Genomic DNA, 16073 nt, shown 5'->3' with positions numbered 1-16073 from the left:
ATTAAGTCTTCTAGCTGTCAGCCTGCTCTAAAATTTAATGCAGATGTCACAGAAAGATTTTATTTGTTCCAATGAGGCTCTTAAGCCCTAAGTATTAGGAACATCTCTAGATGGAAAAAAAGCTTGAGTCAGAACAGACTACATGTGCTCAACTTTCACTGACAACTAACACAAGCAGATTTGGATGCAATGGTTCTACACTCTGCCTCAAACTCAAGTCCTTCCCACTCCCTAGAAAGTTTTCTCCCTAAAAACCCTGACTCAAATTTCTTTTGTTTGTCTAAAAAGGGTAAACAAAAGCATTATTTATCCTTAAATAAGCAGATGTTTGGTATCCGAACTGAAATACTGCCCATTATAAAATTCAGTGAAGGTCATTTGGAACAGACCAGGAGCATCCTGGCTGCCTCAGCCTCTTTGGGAAAGGGAGGTAATGTGCCACTCTGGGGCTTGTTTTGCCAAGCTTTGGTTATGTATCCATAGCCTGGGAAGAGCCTTTGGAAGGGATCACATACCGCTGTTTCCATTTTTTGGCCGTTGCACCACACATCCATAGTGTCCTTTTCTGTGAAGGAAAAGGAAAACAGAAAGTAGAAAGAAAACGGTGTTTTTTTTCTCCCTACAAACAAGGATCTAGGGATTTTAAAAATCTACTGTTGAATTTTACTTCCAATTTCTAAAAGATGTTCCTAAGTAGCCATAGTACCTGAGCTACTGGGTTTGCTCTCACTGGAGAGAGAGGAGGCTCTGTCATCAACTTTTTCTTTGAAGATACATTTTTACCCCTCCCTAGCCCTGGCTATTAAGACTGTGTTGTTCTGAATAGTGCCAGAGATACTCTGACAGTCTTAAACTGAAAAAATTAAAAGACAGAAAAGTGAAATAATTTCTGCTAATTATTTGAGTGCTGTTTATTCAATAAAGCTCTAACTCTTCTTCCAGGTCAATTTAATTCAAAAGCAGCATTATTTAACATCCATCATACTGTTTGTATTCATAACATTTTGAAAACACCAAGTACCACTTTAAATATCAATCTTAGATTTTTGTGCATTTGAAACAGAATATTCTTTTACTTCTCCCAGCATATCCTCCTTAAATTACTTTGCTCTAGAATTCCCTTTACTGACACTGTCATTCACACATCATCAGCAGAGAGCTGAACCCTGCTTGCCTTTCCAGTAAGCATAGAGGTTAAAATTCTGTGAAGAGACTTATCTGTTTCTGGCACTAAAACTGTCTTTCTTCACTGCTCGCCTTCATCTTAGGGCAGTTCATTCTGTCCTGAGGTTTAAGAAGAAATAATAGTCTGAGATCTCTTGTCTCCAGCTCTAACTATACAGCAATGTCCAAGTGGAAGTTTTCCCACTAAATGCCATGGACAAATTCCTCAAGGGATCCCTTCCTCCCACTTGCTTGTAATGTAACTGGGAAAGGGGGGCAGAAGAGAATATATTGCCTAGCTATTAAGAAAGTGAAAGGACATCATCGGAAGGTTTTCGTTTAAATTTGTGGATAAGAAGTGATGCAGAAAAAAGAATGCTCATCAATCTCTTAAAAATGTGGAATAAAGACTTCTTGACATGGCTGATGATTTTTGGGAGGAAAGCCTGGCTACCTGCTGAACAAACTTAGACACACATGAGGTTTGATCACAGTGCAGGTAAAACTTCTGTAACAGGCTTCACCTGGAGAACTGGCTTGCTAGGGCAACTCTATGGATGCAGCAGCAGTAATACCTCCCAACCCTTCTCCCCCCCAAATTTAGACCACACTGCTGTAGGCTCACACATGTATAACAAGACCATTATTTTTCAGACTGTCCTTGGCATCTCATTCCAAATTTCAAAATCCCCCAAGATTTTATACTGCATCAGTGCTACCCACTGAACTGTGCTTTCTCTTAATTGCCAGTTTTCAAATACACACAAGTTTATTCAAAGGCAGCAACATGTAGTCACTCAATGTTTACTTACCTAGAACAATTCTATAGTCTGTACCTCCCAAGTTCAATATCCAGGTATTGGTTGTTTTTAACCTGTTCTCCATATACTTCTTGAGACTCTTTCCATTGATCTCCAAAGTATATTCATATGCAAAGCCACCAACGGCATCAATGTTAATAGCAGCTTTAGTTTTAGTAGCTCCAACAGTGAATGTTTCTTTACCCACTAATTTAAACATCCATTCTCTTCTTATTTCTTCCTGTAGAAAAAAAGACAGTGGGTATTAATTGAAACACCTGAGTGCATGTTTTAATATTAAAAAATTGAACTCGGGAGACAGCTCAGTACTGAACTATTATTTGGGAATGAATGCATATATGGTGCTTTGTATGCACAGAGTGCCTCTGCCCAAAGACAGCAAAGCACTTCATGAATACTCACACCTTAACTGGAACTGAAAAACAGAACGATGTAGTTTATTAAATTAGGTAATTAGCTGAATGTACCTCACTTGCATTTATTAGTCTTTTGTTTGTTGTGAAGTGTGCTGCATGGAAGTGCAGTTATATAATCTGTATCACAGTGAATTTTGAGCACATAGCAATTTCACCTTTCCATCAACATAGACAACACGCTTTCCTGAAGTGGTCCCATGTTCAAATTCAATCTTATGAACACCATCACTTAAAGCTACTTCCCAAACAGCCACCAAATCTGTCATCTTCTCTAAGTAGCTGTACCGAGACCTAAGGAGAAACCAACAAAGTAAATTAATTGTCGTTGAAAGTTCAATTCCCGATGTCTGCAGTTCAAATCTTTACTGCTTCTGGGCAAGTCACTTTTTGCAAATAAAAAATGAGACTTGAAAGAATAAGCTTACAGAACTGCTTATACTTTCATGTTTTTCAAACATTCAAATATGACAAAACATCACAAAATATAAACAGTTAAACAGGCTCACTTTGACAAACAGTACAGACACAGCTAGCCATCTAACCTCTAAAATTCCCATTTCAGATGACAATAGGTAACAAAGTTATATTTAGTTTTAAGATACTCCTGGACAGTTCTGCTATTTCTTGCTAGGCACTAAAATATATTATTTGATTGGTCTCAAAGAAAGTTTCAGCCTTTTAGACTTGAAAAAATAATATGACCAGTTTAGCTATTTGCGGTGTTAATGGATTTGTCTGTAATCCGTTAACATCTCATAAACACTACCTAAATCATTCAGATACGCAACTCTGCACACACGGACACAGGGGAAGGGACCTGGCAAGATACCCTTTAATTTAAGTAATTTTTAAAGTTTAGATACAGTCATAAGTTACTACTGGAACTGTGGATATCTTTCCAAATCTGCTCATATCACAGTTCTTTTACCTTACTTCATCTTCACAGACAGTAATCTCCTCACCGGATGCCATAGAAGCCAAAAGAGTTCTTAATCCAATTAGCAGCAAGAAAAAATAGAAAAGCAGAATAGTAGCAGAGAAGCGCTGAGGTCTAAAGTTTCATCATTTTCTCCAGTTAAGATAAAGGACACTTTTAAAAGCATCATTAACTGGCATGCAGTGCTAGCTGTCATATATATGATGAAATAAAAACACTTAAAACACAACCATCTTTCCTCTAAGACAGGAAGCCAAGTGCATTTTAAAAAGTATTATATTTTACAAAACTAATAAGTGCAGTTTATCCTAACTTTGCTAGCTCCTCATAACGTTGTCAGTTACTGGATGGAAAAATGGGCTGCCTGATTTGTGAGACAAAGCTTAGAAACGAACAAAGCAGGAACCCAATCCAGAGCTGCCCATCTCAGTCCCAGACCGTAGTGAATTTGGGACTGGGAAATAGCACAGGCAGTAATTTCACCTCCTCCCTTTTCTAAACCACTGCAGTAGCTTTCAACAAGCGCATCAGTAAATTTGATCTGGCAATTCAGTCACAACATTTATGTGAGCCACAACGAACTAATTTCTTACTTAAGAGGTTTTTTAGACCATGACTGTGGTTTACAACCACTGTTTTTTAATGTGTTATTTTCACTAATTAATTTCATCATCATCTGCCTTGTCTGTGCTTATCAATAAGCAAACATGTGCTAATAAATGCCAAGGAGATTGTTTTGACCGTTCCTGAAGTTTCTGGTTCCTGTGAAGGCTGGCATCCCCGGGCACACGCTGGGAGTCAGGCAGGGAGTATTTCCCTCCTCTTGTCCAAGGAGCAGGCTCGGGACAGACCCGCGTGTGTCCCCGGCCGGGGTCAGCACAAGGAGCGGCCTCGGGCACACGGGAGATGCCAGAAGAGCTGTCCACAGACCGCCCGGAGCCTTCATCACCCCGGGCAGGCCGCAATCCTGCGGCGTGGATTTTAGGCGTCATTTAGGATCAATGCTTAAAGGATTAGGAAGCATTCCAGAACACACAAAATCCTTTTTTTTTTTTTTTTTTTTTTTCCCTTCCCCCCAAATCATGGTAATGAAGTAATACACTTTTATTTTAAATCAAACCCGAGCCCAGACTCCAGGCCGATCCCACCCGCGTCCCAAGGGAAAGCCGTGCGCTGCCCCAGGGGGAGCGGGCGCGGCGCCTCCAGCGCCGCTGGCTCCGAACCAGGGACACACATCAGTGCTGCACCCACCGCCTCCATTCACCGCGCCTTCTGCTGACCAAGTCAGCAGCCCAAGGCGATGTTTATTCCTTTATACGGAAGGGCTCCTTCAGAAAACTAGGCTGGGATTACGGCTCCCATAGCATCCACATAATCCCGGCAGCGCTCATCGCGGGGCGGCGTACCGGGAGGCGCATGAGCTCCGGGGACGGCAGATTTCCCCCCTCCGTTACCGCGGGCAATGAGGTTTTTTTTCTGTCTTTTCCTTTATTTTTGTTTTCATTAGCCCCGCTCCCGCGCCCGCCGCGGCTCCCGCCGCGGCCCCGCTCCTACCTCCGCCCGGTCTCCTCCCCTCGCCTCCCGCGCCGCAAAATGGCGGCGCCCGCGCAGCGCCGCCCCGCGCCCCCCCGCCCGCCCCGCTCCCCGCCGCTCCGCTCCCGCCCGAGCGGCTCCGCGGCCTGGAGAGCGGCCCCTCTGCTGCCCTGCGGCCCTCGCCATGATCGAGGTACTCTGCTGGCCCCGGGTGTCGCCGCTGGGTGGTTGGAGCGGGGCAAAAGGCGGTGGAACAGTCCATAAACTCCCAGAGCCGCCGCCGCCTCCCTGAGGGCTCCGCTCGCGGCGGGGCCGCTGCGCCCCGGGTGCGTTGGGGGGACCCGAGAGTCGATGGTTGGAGTTTCCTAAAGAGGCGAATTTAACTCGTTGTGCGTATTTTGCTTTCAAATAGGGATCAGGAAAACTGAGCATGCTGTGTGTTGTTAAGTACGCTTTTCCCCAATGTGCTCTGCAGATCCTCCTGTAGAGGCCTTTTGGGGGTTTGGGGTTGGTTTGCTTTAATTTGGGGGCATTTGGTACCTTCTGCTGCACAGCTGATGGGAAGAACTCAGGTTTCTCCCTCTTTTTCCCTTTCTCCCAAGTGCAGCAGGAGAAGGCAGAGTGGGAAAACATAAACAAGGCATTAATGCGTCATGGGTTGAAACCTGTGAGTCTTCCTGCCCCCCAAAGCTGCAGAGATACATCAGGTAAGGAAATGTAATTTTGGCCCTTTTTGTATTTGGAAATAGTAAGCCTGAGTTCATGCATCTCTAAAGCTGTGACTTCCAAATGACAGCAGACAGGCAATGTTCTTTGGCTGTTAAAAGCCTTTCATTGTGACTTTGCTTATGTTTTGTATCTCCAGATACGACTGTCCTAGACAGTCAGTCTTCTCTAGGAATAAGACTTGCATTAAAGACGCTGTTGGAAGACACTGAGCGACAGCAGAAGGTGATGCAGGGACTCATGGAGGCAAATCGGTGTCTTAGGTAAGACACAGTCAAAGGAACTTAGCAGCTAATGGAGAGTAAAAGTATTATCAGTGTGCATCTCCAGCCTGGTGGAGATTTTGTCTCACCAGAGGCTTAAGACCTTTTTCCTGAGGTTGTTGTCCAATATGCAGCAATGTTGTCCCAATTCCTTTTGGGCACTTCCGTTATTTCATGTGCTGCTTCTTCTCATACTGGCACATTTCCCATACCTGCTGCCACAGGGTACTATCAAACCTCATCACGTAATGTCAGGCATGTGCTTCCTGCACTGTCTTTAGTGAAATGAGTTTAATTTAAAATCAAGGATTGATTTCTTTTTTCAGAGAAGTGGTACGACTAGAACAAAGTCGGGCATCTCGGCAAGAGCAACGGGCTAATGATTTGGAAAATGTGGTGAAAAACATTAAGGCCAAAATTTGTCAGCTAGAAGATGAAACAATAGCTAAAGCATGCCAGCATCAGAACCGAGTCAAAGAACTTCAAAAAGACCAACAGGCTACACAGGTAATTCAGATACTTCTGCCTGATAATTCAAACTTTTGACTTATGAAGGTTCTAAAAATATTTACATTGATTCAAATAAACATGAGTCCTGGGTCAAGACCTAATAGGGTTAGTACACTGTTTATAGCTAAGTTTTTTCAAACTATGCAGAATTTTCTAGAAAGAATTTAGAAAAATATCTGTATCCCTCTTCCACTGTCTCTTCAGCGTGGCTAAAACCCAAGTGCTCATCCTTCTTGGGATCAAGTGTGTACCTGGGCTTGCACATTACAGTCAGATTTTGGGTCAGAACAGTTCAATAATGCTCCCATTGCCTGTTCACAGGTAAAATACCAACAGCAGCAGGAAAAGCTGCAAGAACAGGAAGAGATTATTGCCCACTTGCAGAAGGAGCTGAGCAGAGTTGGGAGGGAGGAGAGGCAGCGAGTTGCCACTCAAAACAAAATGTTTTGTCAGTTTTGCAAAAGAGCTCCCAAGTCTCTCCTGGATCAGCGGTAAGTGATTCTCTGACACTGCTGAACCACTTGTAGCATTAAATGAAGAAACAGATTTTAAAGTCATGCTTCTTGATATTTATATGTGAAAAAAAAAATAATCTGGAGACCTTAGGAGTACAAGATGAAATATGAATTCTTGTAAAGGTACATCAGTGCAGTGATATTTTGCTTTTGTGAAATTGTAAGCCAGATAAATCCATGGCAGAAATTAAAAAATCGCCACCCACTGCCCACACTAGATGTCAGCAAAGGGAAGGGAATGATTCACTCTGCTCTGTAGCTGCAGTGTCTGCTAGGATGATCTCATCCTGAGATTCTAACATTTAAAAATGTAAATTAAAAACAAAAATACAAGAAACCCCACCTTTTAGCCCCCCCCAAAAAGAGCCCTTCCAGTTTTGGGAAGTGGTCTTTGCAACTGCTGACTGCAGGCTTGCTGTTAACTTCCAGATACTTTATGGTAAGTTCCCAAAATATCACAAGGCTCTGTCTCTTGCCAGTAGGACTTCCATAGCTCTGCTACAATCAGACATTTGCCAATTCCTAGGCCTCAGATAACCATTGCTTTGTTGTGCTGATATCACCTGGCTTTCTAGGCCTGGCCAGCAATATTTACCTGGGAAGCTTTTAAAAGGGATTGTGTGTGCTCAGCTTTTTGCTTGAGCCCTCACTGTACGAGAGGAGGGACCACTGAATTTGGTTGCCTGTCCTCTCTCATCTGTCTCTCCCAAACAGAAAATTTCGGAGTGCTCAAGACACTTTATTTTGACTGTGCCTCTCTGTTAATCTTGCTGGGTAACCGTAGCCATAAGATGAGGAGGCTGGTGGGCAAATTTAGCTGTTTTCTCCTCTTAAATATTTTGCTACTTCTAAACTAGTACAGATTTAATGCATCTACTTTTCTGTAGAAAAAAAACTGGTTTGGCAAAGTATGACCATGTTTGTCTGGTATGAGAGAAACCCCACTGTTTGGAGCAGCCATTTCCAAAGTGCACTGCAGCTGTGCAAGCTGACCTGGTCCTCTGGGTTGGTCACAGTATGAGTTTTTTGAGAATATCTGATATTCAAAATTAACATTTTTCCTTTCTTCAGGTACCTTTGTCTAATTGATTATTATGAATCTCAGATTAGTCAGATTAAAAAGGAGCTGAGGTAGGTCTCATTGAATGCCTTACGGTTCTACTGTTCAAAATTTTCTTAGCCCTTACTGTTCTTTAATCTTACAGGGCTAAATAGTCTGTGCTCCAGATATCACTAGCATGTAAGAAACAGCAAAGAGTTGTAGTGGTCCTGGAAATTTGGATTTTTCCAGAGAATAATTTGCAGTCAGGCTAAGCAGCTTCTCAGTCAGGAGACCAGGAGAGTTAAGAAGTTTGGGGTATTCAGATATTTGAGCTATAAGTTTGTTTTTTGGGTTTTTTTTTCCCCTTTTCTCTTTTGCCATGGTTCACAGACAGAATTACTGCATTAGCTGTGCTCAGTTGATTGATCTCCCAAAACTAAAGGTTTTCAGCTCTATCCCAGTGCCTGCATGGCACAAAGCAACAAACAGATACCGGAGACATTCCTATACCTCGAGATTACTGAGATTATTGAGAAAACTGAAATGGGATTTGCTTGTACTGGAGTTTCTCTTGTAGACAAGTGCACTTAATTAGCATATGAAACAGCTTTCCCAGAAATTAGAGCCTGGATGTTAGGGCAGAATTTCTATTCTATTTACTTTGTAGTCTATGGAAATGTTATTATCATATATAACTGCTAACTAAACCAACTTTAAATTTTTGAGCTAATTGAATTGCAGTAAACTGAACCAATTTATATTTCCCAATAGGCAATATCAAAAAGATGAAGACCAGGTCCAGACAGAAGTAAAAAACAAGGAAGAGTTCTTAAATCTAGATGCTACTCCTAATTACAAAGCACTACTCACGGTATGGAACTGCCAAGAATAAGTCAGTGGAGATCTCTCAGTGGTAACCCTCCAAGAGCCACATACATCAACATGTTTGACTTCTGTCCCTTGTTCTTGTCATGCCTTCTGAATTTTTAACCTCCCTGGGCAGAGTTCCCTGTCCTTGTGTAAAGATCCAGCAAAATGTTGTGAGTCTGCTGAGGATTGCATAGACCTTCTCAGTCACAGTTCTCACCTGGGGTCTAATGCACCAGGTTCTTGGTCTCAATCATCTGATTCCTCATCCATGCTGTCTTGCTGTACAGGCGATTGGGAACCCTTCTTAACATGCACATACTTTAAATTGTTCAAGCTTGTTGATTATGAAATGAGTGCAATAAAAGAAATAACCCAGTGTATGTTGCAGTCTTTCCAGAAGCAACTTACTGAAACAAAAGCCAAGAACGAACAGCTTTTGCTTGAAAATATAAATCTCAAGAAAGATTTGGAAATAAGGTGAGAAAGGATAAGTATCATCCTTTGTAAGACCATTTCAGTAGACTTTGCTTTACAAAGCACCAGCAATTGTAAAAGCAAAGTGTGAAATCTGCAATCAAAGGAATAAGATATGGCAGCAACAGCCATGCTCTCCTCCCTACACTCTTAATAACAGCTGCTAATGGTTAGTTTGCTCTTTATTGCTGTTGTCATGTAGAAATGTAGCAGAATTTCATTTCCAGAATAATGTTTTAGCACTGGCAAAGCTTTTTTACTTTTTCACTTGAATGAATTTTATAGATACCTTCCAATGCAAGACATATAACTTGGTACTTTTTCTTTCTAACAGGCCAACTGCACAGGAATTAAAATTTTACAAGCACCAAGTGAAGAAACTACAGAAAGCTCTAAAGAAAACTATCCAGTAAGTATATTTTTTCAGGGACTTTGATGAATCCTCTGGCCTTCTGAAGGCAAAGTTACTCTGCAACCCATAAAGTAGAGAGTAGCTTATAAAGCACGTGCCTTATCAGCATTCTTTGGAGCCTGGTTATGGGCAGCAAGTGCTGTTAGACCTCTAAAGCGCTCTGTATTTCTGAAATGATGGCAGGGTCTCCAAATGGGGGCTCAGCAGTGTGGTTTTTTTAATTTCATTTTGTCTGTCTGGATTTGATGGGAGTTCTTTTGCAGGCAAGATGTACAGGGCCATCTGTAGTGTGTGCTGCTTCCATGAGCTGTAAAGGAAGCTACTGGTTTCATGATGGATTATGAATGTGAAAGTGTGAGTTGGCAAAATGTTGCAGCTACTGATGTTATATCCATATTATTTTTAGAAATTGACTTTTTTTCTGAAATATTGCTAAAAAAATACATGAAAGATATTAAAGATCCAGTACTAACAAAGTGTTTTTATCTGTAATTTCACTTAGTCATTTGTGCATGTGTATACTGGATGCTAAATATTTTATAGCCTGAAAAGGACATCAGTTAAACTTTAAAATAAATATACATGTTGTGTATATTTAAATGGTCTTTTCTCTTATGCAGTGGGTATGATTAAGATGAAGAAGAGTAGTCAGCTTTGTATAATAAGCCAGGAAAGATGTTCCAGCAGAAGTGGATAACGACTCAGCTTGGAATTTGAGCCTTTTGAGTAAAATTCTGAATTTTAAGTCTTCAGCCATAGCAGAACTCTGGCAACAGAAAAACTGGTGGTATCCCTTCTAAATCAGCAAGCAGTCTGGCATAGCCTCAGCCTGGAGACTTGAGATAAATTAATGATATTTGCATTAGGTGTTGTGTTGTCAGTCTGTGCTGCTTGGGTCTGATGGAATTCTATTGACCAGCATCATAACGTGGATATTTGACTTTGTAGGTGTGAGTATGTGCTACACACCTGGTTCTCCCATCAAGTCAAAAGGTAGTATCTCCTGCTAAGGCTGCTTGTGTGACCCACTGTGTGTATTTTGTGCAGATCTTCAGGGAGTAGGACCGGAGAAAGAATAGAAGAAAAGAAAGACTCTGGGAGAGTTGCAGGAGTAAGTCAGCTGCAGGCAGCTTGCCAGCAATACTTGCAGGTACCCAAATTGTATCTGTTCTGCGTGTTTCCAGCACTGTTACAATGAAACATTATCCATGTTCTGTTTAGCTGTGTCAGCTGGAGCGTGCTGGTTTGAGGCTAAGAATGCCTATCAAGCTCTATAAGCAAGATGAGTCATGTTCTGGATTTGGCAGTCAGTGTAGGCTGGTTCTTGGTTGTTCTGTCTCAGTGTAAACTACCTGAAAACACAGCAAGGAAGCAGACACTAGGCTGGTAAATGTGATTTAGCTGAAGTCTGTTCAGGACAGGGGATTTGCTCAAGATCTTGGGCAAAACAGATCCTTAGATTACAGTTTTAAACATGCCTGAGGAGATAGAGGCTTTTATTTTCCTTTTAATTAAAAAGCCCAAATATAATAAAACTTAGCAGAATGTAAACTGTGGAAATAACAATGGATAAATGTTAAAGGGATATATATACTTGCATTACTTTTACATATCTTCTAGCTAGTATATGTTTAAATCTTTGAATCTATTGCATGTTGAATGCATGTGTAAAATTCATCAATAGTAATATTGGAGCTATTTATGACTTAATTTTAGGAAATCATGACTGTGATAGGGATTTTATTGGAAAACATCATACATATTTGAGCAATAACATTTGTTATTTGTTGTTGAAGGTTTTGTCCCGTATTGATTCTATTTTGCGAAGCCCAAGAGCTCCTCCATTAATATTTCAGCCCAGCAAAGGGCCAATGCAAAATTACATTAAAGAGAATGGACAGGGATGTGGATTTGAGCACCTTCCACTCACCATAGAAATGTGGGCAGATCAGCTCATGGCCCTAAAGGTAACAAAATGTTGTTGTACTCTGCTTCTTGGTCTTCCTTTCCTCTGCTCTCCACTCCTCCATCCCTCGCTCTGTGTAGTTGTGGGGGTTCTCGTGTGTAGCTTTTATTATTGCTTGGTGTTAAATTTTAAAAATAATTCTGATGTCCACGTGAAATATGTACCAGAGATACTTCTCTGTGTAAATCTTTTATTTGTTTTTGTTAACTGGCTGAGTCCTTAAGAAAACACTTAAGCTTTAGAGTCCATTTCACACGTTTAAGGATAGTGCATTCTCTTTCTTCCTCTTGTCTGGCCAGAACAGTGACTTTTTGGTACAAATACAAGTGAAATAGTTTTGTTTAAAGCCAAACTCTTTGTGACCAATTTCACAAATACAAATACACAAAATTTTGTGTATTTCACTGAAACTGTAATACATAGCAAATACAGTATTTTTTTTTTACTGTAACTGTTGTCTTTTCAAATCAAAGAATGTCAGCAAGAAACCGTGTTTAAATTCCATGAAAACTAAAACCTTACCCTCCCCAGTGCTGGAATGTTACTGCAGATGAGAAACAGAAAAACATCCGTTCCTATAATAAAAACATCTTTAAGCAGTTTCTAAAATAAGTTGGCTCCCCTCCCTTCTTTTAAAAGGCTTTGCATAGGTCCTTGAGAAAACTGTCTCTGGAATTGCTGCCTTGGAACACTGCAGATCCACAGGATAAGAGAGAATCCATACGAGTTGAAGACCTCCAGCTGATAGTAGATGCAATTTTGGAAGAATTAGAAAATAAAGAAAAGGTAATTTTTACCAGGGGTTTATAATCACAAGTTACTGTGGAATTCTTAAATGCATTCTTCACACAGTGATTAGATTGGTGCATTTGAAAGCCTTGCAGCATTTAAGAAATATTTGTTTGAAGACATTCAATAGTCAAAGATTGTTTTAACATAATGGATAAATTCACCTTGGGGAAGACTGCTTTAATCAAAGGCACTTCACCAGCAGTGAATTTGCATTGCCCTGTAGTCTCAGGAACTACCCTGGTCTGTCTCTCAGGGCTGAGAATACATAAATGCTCCTCTCAGCAACAGAGAAGAAAGCTTTCAAAAGAGTATTTAGTTTGGTGGATGTTTGTGCCTGAAAACTATTGAAACTATGCCTTCAGATTTAAGAATATTTGAAAGGCTGAGATTTAATAAGGGAAGTTACCCCTGTTTTTCAGTCTCTAAACAGACTCTGGTTTTAAGAATGTTTCACAGCTAAAAGCACCCTTGCCTTGTTAAGCAGTACCATTGATGAGTTCTTCCTCCTTGCTCCAGAACAGCCAGACACTGTCCTTGACAACCCTGTCTGCCATAGTCTCTCACTTCCAGAAGTTGTTTGATGTGAGTTCTCTGAATGGTGTTTATCCACGCATGAATGAGGTTTACATAAAGCTGGGGGAAATGACCAATGCCATGAGGAATCTCCATGAGCTCTTGGAACTAGGTAAAGAATTACCTGCTGCTTGTTCACACCATTCCAAAGAAAGGAGACAAGTGAAAAGCTGACCTCTTCATAGAAAATAATGTTGAGCTGTTGAGAAACAAATTAACTAGGTGTTTTCTTCACTGGGAAGATAAAAATATGTTCCTGTCACTTTACAGTTCAAATAGCAAATCCCCATTATTTGTAAGCCTTTAGCAGTTACTGAGGAATAACAGGAAGGCAGAAGATGGGAATAACAGAGGAAATAGAACTTTCCTTTTTTCCACAAAGCTTTGTTTTCGGTGAGCTGACTTCATAATTGTCTTTCATTCTCCACTTGAAAGATAACAAGTTTAAGGAAGACGATAACTCAGCCTCGGATGTAGATTTCTACTCAGTAATTCATTCAAGTGTAATTGGGTCCAGTCCTCAGAAAGTTACATCTTATGCTGCTAAACTTAAAAACCAAAAGAAGTTGTTGAATGTCAAAAATTGTCAGTACTCAGAGGTGCAGTTGGTTATTTCCCTTCTGGTGGGAGCTTCTGGAGAGCAGCAGCTGCTGCTGCTCCTGGGTTAAAAGGTTGGGCTGGGTTGTAGAATGTCCAGCCCCAGAGCAAGGCTCCTGGGCTGCTGAGCCTCATTCAAGGAGAGAAGCAGTGTTCCTGCCTGCAGCCAGCATAGATGAGGAAACCTCATCTCCCCCTAATCATTGCAGCTCAGAGGATGCCTTGTCCAAGCCTAATTCTTCTGCAATTGAGGGAGAAAAGAACAAGGAGGCTGCTACCTTCAGTCACAGCACTCCAGACAGGTTAAAATTCAATACAAAACAAGTTCTGGGTGTTAACAAAATGTTTGCTAAGCAGGTTCCTTATTGGCCTAGCCCTATAGTGTGGCTGCTGTGTCACAAGAACCTAATGAATAACCCCTTCTCCATGTATATAAATTTCAGTTGGCTGATTTCCGCTGACATTGTAGGATGCACTTTAATACCCTCTCTGTTGTGAAACACAGCTCTGCCAAAATTGTTTTAGCCACTAAAGGATTAATGAGATTCCCCATTCCTAGCTAACATTTGTTTATTTCTGACCATGGCCACTCTGTTTTCTGGGAATGATGGAATGTGTATGCCTAGATGTATGAAAACCAAATAAAATCTGTGCACCTGCAAGAATTCAACTGTCTCCAAAATACTTCCCTATTATTACTGTTACAAGAATCATGAGGTGTTTGTTTTTCCAGACAGTTCAGCTCCACCCACTGTGGTAGTGGATACTGTTGGGAAACTGTGTGACATCTTTAATAAGAACGTGACTGAGCAGGTACAGCAGCTTCTGGGCACCCAAGACATCCATAGGTATGTGGGGCTGTTCCACTGCTGACCCTTCTTTAAACATCAAATGTAGTAATTGAGAACTGGCAAAAACTGATGCTGAAAGAAACTTTCATTGTTGTTACAGTCAGTGAGCTATGACAGCACAGGTGTTAGTTATTTCTATCCTTCTTGAAACAAATCTTGAGTCCTTTCAAAAGGATAAAGTTGACAGAGGGAAGAATTGAGGCCAGAAGGTTCCAAACCACTCTCTGGTTTGCATGGATAATGTGATCAAACAAGCCTTAATGGGATGCATGTTTCATCAGGAGACAAATCCTGCACGTGGGTGGGGAGGAGAAAGTGATGCAAGTTTCAGCTGTACTACTGAAGTGTACTAGTTGCTAAGGCAGGGTTTGCCTCAAGCTGCCTACAAATACTTTAGAAACTGGACAAATCCTGTTAAATGTTCCACAGATGACAGCCACAACTAGGTGGTAGCAGTCTCTCAGAGCTTGCGTTCAGCATGTGTTTTACAGACCGACTAAAAAAGGAGCAGGCAGCAAGTCTGACACATGCCGAGGTAACAATACTCACTCCCTCTGCCTTTCTACACTCATTTCTCAGTTTTAACTGGAGAACAGCTGCTTATAAAGCACTTCTTGCTCCACCTCCAAGGCAGTTATACCAGCCACCCACAGGCAGTGTATTTAGCATACACAGACATGTTCCAGGCCCCAGACTACCTGGTGACATGTGAGGGCGGAAAGGAAGGATGTGTATAAGCATTAGTAGTGCAATCAGAGCTCCTCGTGACAGCTCCCTTGGTGGCTGCAGGGTTCAGAACTGGAGAACAGAACATTGGTGTCCATGGTTTTATATACTAAGTAGCAGTGTTTTCACAAAGTAATGACACAGAACAACCAAACAACCAAGGGGATGAACTTGCCATGTCCTTGCACCTCTTACCTGTCAGTCTCACTTTCCATTCCAGTATCATCAATAAACTTGAAGAACATGAGTGCTTCTTTCCGCCCTTTCAAGCTCTCATTCAAGATTTGCTGTGTCTTCTAGGTGAGTAATATTTGCAACAGTAATTACCTTCATGCCAGTGCTTCCTCATAGAACTCTAAACAGTTAACAACTGTTTTGTTTACTCCTGCTGTGCTAAAACATGAGAAGGATGTGAGGGAAGGTGCTACCTTTTGCCTCACTCTCCTTTCTATGTTTTCTCAGGAAGTGACCAAAACACTTTATTTTCATTGAACCTGGGGTTGCACTTTCTTAATCATATTACTCATAAGTCAAATTGATTTTTTTCTGAAAGCATTAAAAGGTCTGAGAGGAGTTTATTTAATTCACTGGTAGTTTAAGTTAGAATTTTGGTTGAACTCAAAGGTATTCTGGGTACATAAGCCTTACCCTTTTGCTTTCTGTTCTGTTGCAGGAATCAGTAACATGGATGATATTTTACCTGCAGTGCAAAACCTGAAATGGGGAGCTGGTTATGGGTGACTCTGCTCTTCCTGAGCAAGATTTCTCTTACCTGTGGATGTACCTGTTGGGGCACATGACATCGCAGCTACCTCCAACCACTGTTATCCTAAGCAACAATTCCATATTTTTTAACATAAATAAAAGTTGCTGCATTTTTTTTTA

At 41.2% G+C, this 16073-nt stretch overlaps 2 protein-coding genes across 8 annotated transcripts in view; one reads left to right on the top strand and one right to left on the bottom strand.

Moving 5' to 3' along the window:
* Positions 1–4950, bottom strand: part of FAIM (Fas apoptotic inhibitory molecule) — a 7673-nt gene extending 2723 nt beyond the window's left edge. Inside the window, exons 1-5 of one of the 3 annotated variants that reach the window (XM_039555605.1) lie at positions 4893–4935; positions 3330–3389; positions 2557–2692; positions 1977–2205; positions 516–565 (exon numbers count right to left, since the gene is read on the bottom strand). In XM_039555605.1, coding sequence (XP_039411539.1) covers positions 516–565; positions 1977–2205; positions 2557–2692; positions 3330–3373 — 459 coding nt within the window. In that variant the 5' untranslated portion in view covers positions 3374–3389; positions 4893–4935. The other 2 variants (XM_039555606.1, XM_039555607.1) reach the window with 2 other exon arrangements.
* CEP70 (centrosomal protein 70) lies at positions 4479–16073 on the top strand. 5 transcript variants are annotated; one of them, XM_039555600.1, is made up of 16 exons: positions 4517–4805; positions 5479–5578; positions 5737–5860; positions 6187–6367; positions 6692–6861; positions 7957–8016; positions 8699–8798; positions 9186–9274; positions 9606–9680; positions 10731–10833; positions 11480–11650; positions 12289–12435; positions 12958–13126; positions 14345–14459; positions 15409–15488; positions 15862–16073. In XM_039555600.1, exons 1-16 carry the CDS (start codon positions 4755–4757, stop codon positions 15927–15929), a joined length of 1803 nt encoding a protein of 600 aa, XP_039411534.1. In that variant the 5' UTR covers positions 4517–4754; the 3' UTR covers positions 15930–16073. The 5 variants fall into 5 exon arrangements, with proteins under 5 accessions (XP_039411536.1, XP_039411534.1, XP_039411538.1 ...); XM_039555604.1 differs by lacking the exon at positions 4517–4805 and adding an exon at positions 4972–5064 and having other exon boundaries at positions 5474–5578; XM_039555601.1 differs by lacking the exon at positions 4517–4805 and adding an exon at positions 4981–5064.

The sequence above is a fragment of the Corvus cornix genome, chromosome 7, assembly GCF_000738735.6.
Source record: "Corvus cornix cornix isolate S_Up_H32 chromosome 7, ASM73873v5, whole genome shotgun sequence".
In the NCBI taxonomy this organism is placed as follows: Eukaryota; Metazoa; Chordata; class Aves; order Passeriformes; family Corvidae; genus Corvus; species Corvus cornix.
Note: the sequence above shows the minus strand (reverse complement) of the source record. Positions and strands in the feature narration are given on the sequence as shown.

Excerpts from the sequence above, each read along its gene's own strand:
- CEP70 (XM_039555600.1), top strand. The coding sequence starts at position 4,755 with ATGAGCTCCGGGGACGGCAGATTTCCCCCCTCCGTTACCGCGGGCAAT. Across the intron at positions 8,799-9,185 it reads ATTACAAAGCACTACTCACG|TCTTTCCAGAAGCAACTTAC; the intron begins GTATGGAACTGC and ends TGTATGTTGCAG. Across the intron at positions 12,436-12,957 it reads AATTAGAAAATAAAGAAAAG|AACAGCCAGACACTGTCCTT; the intron begins GTAATTTTTACC and ends TCCTTGCTCCAG.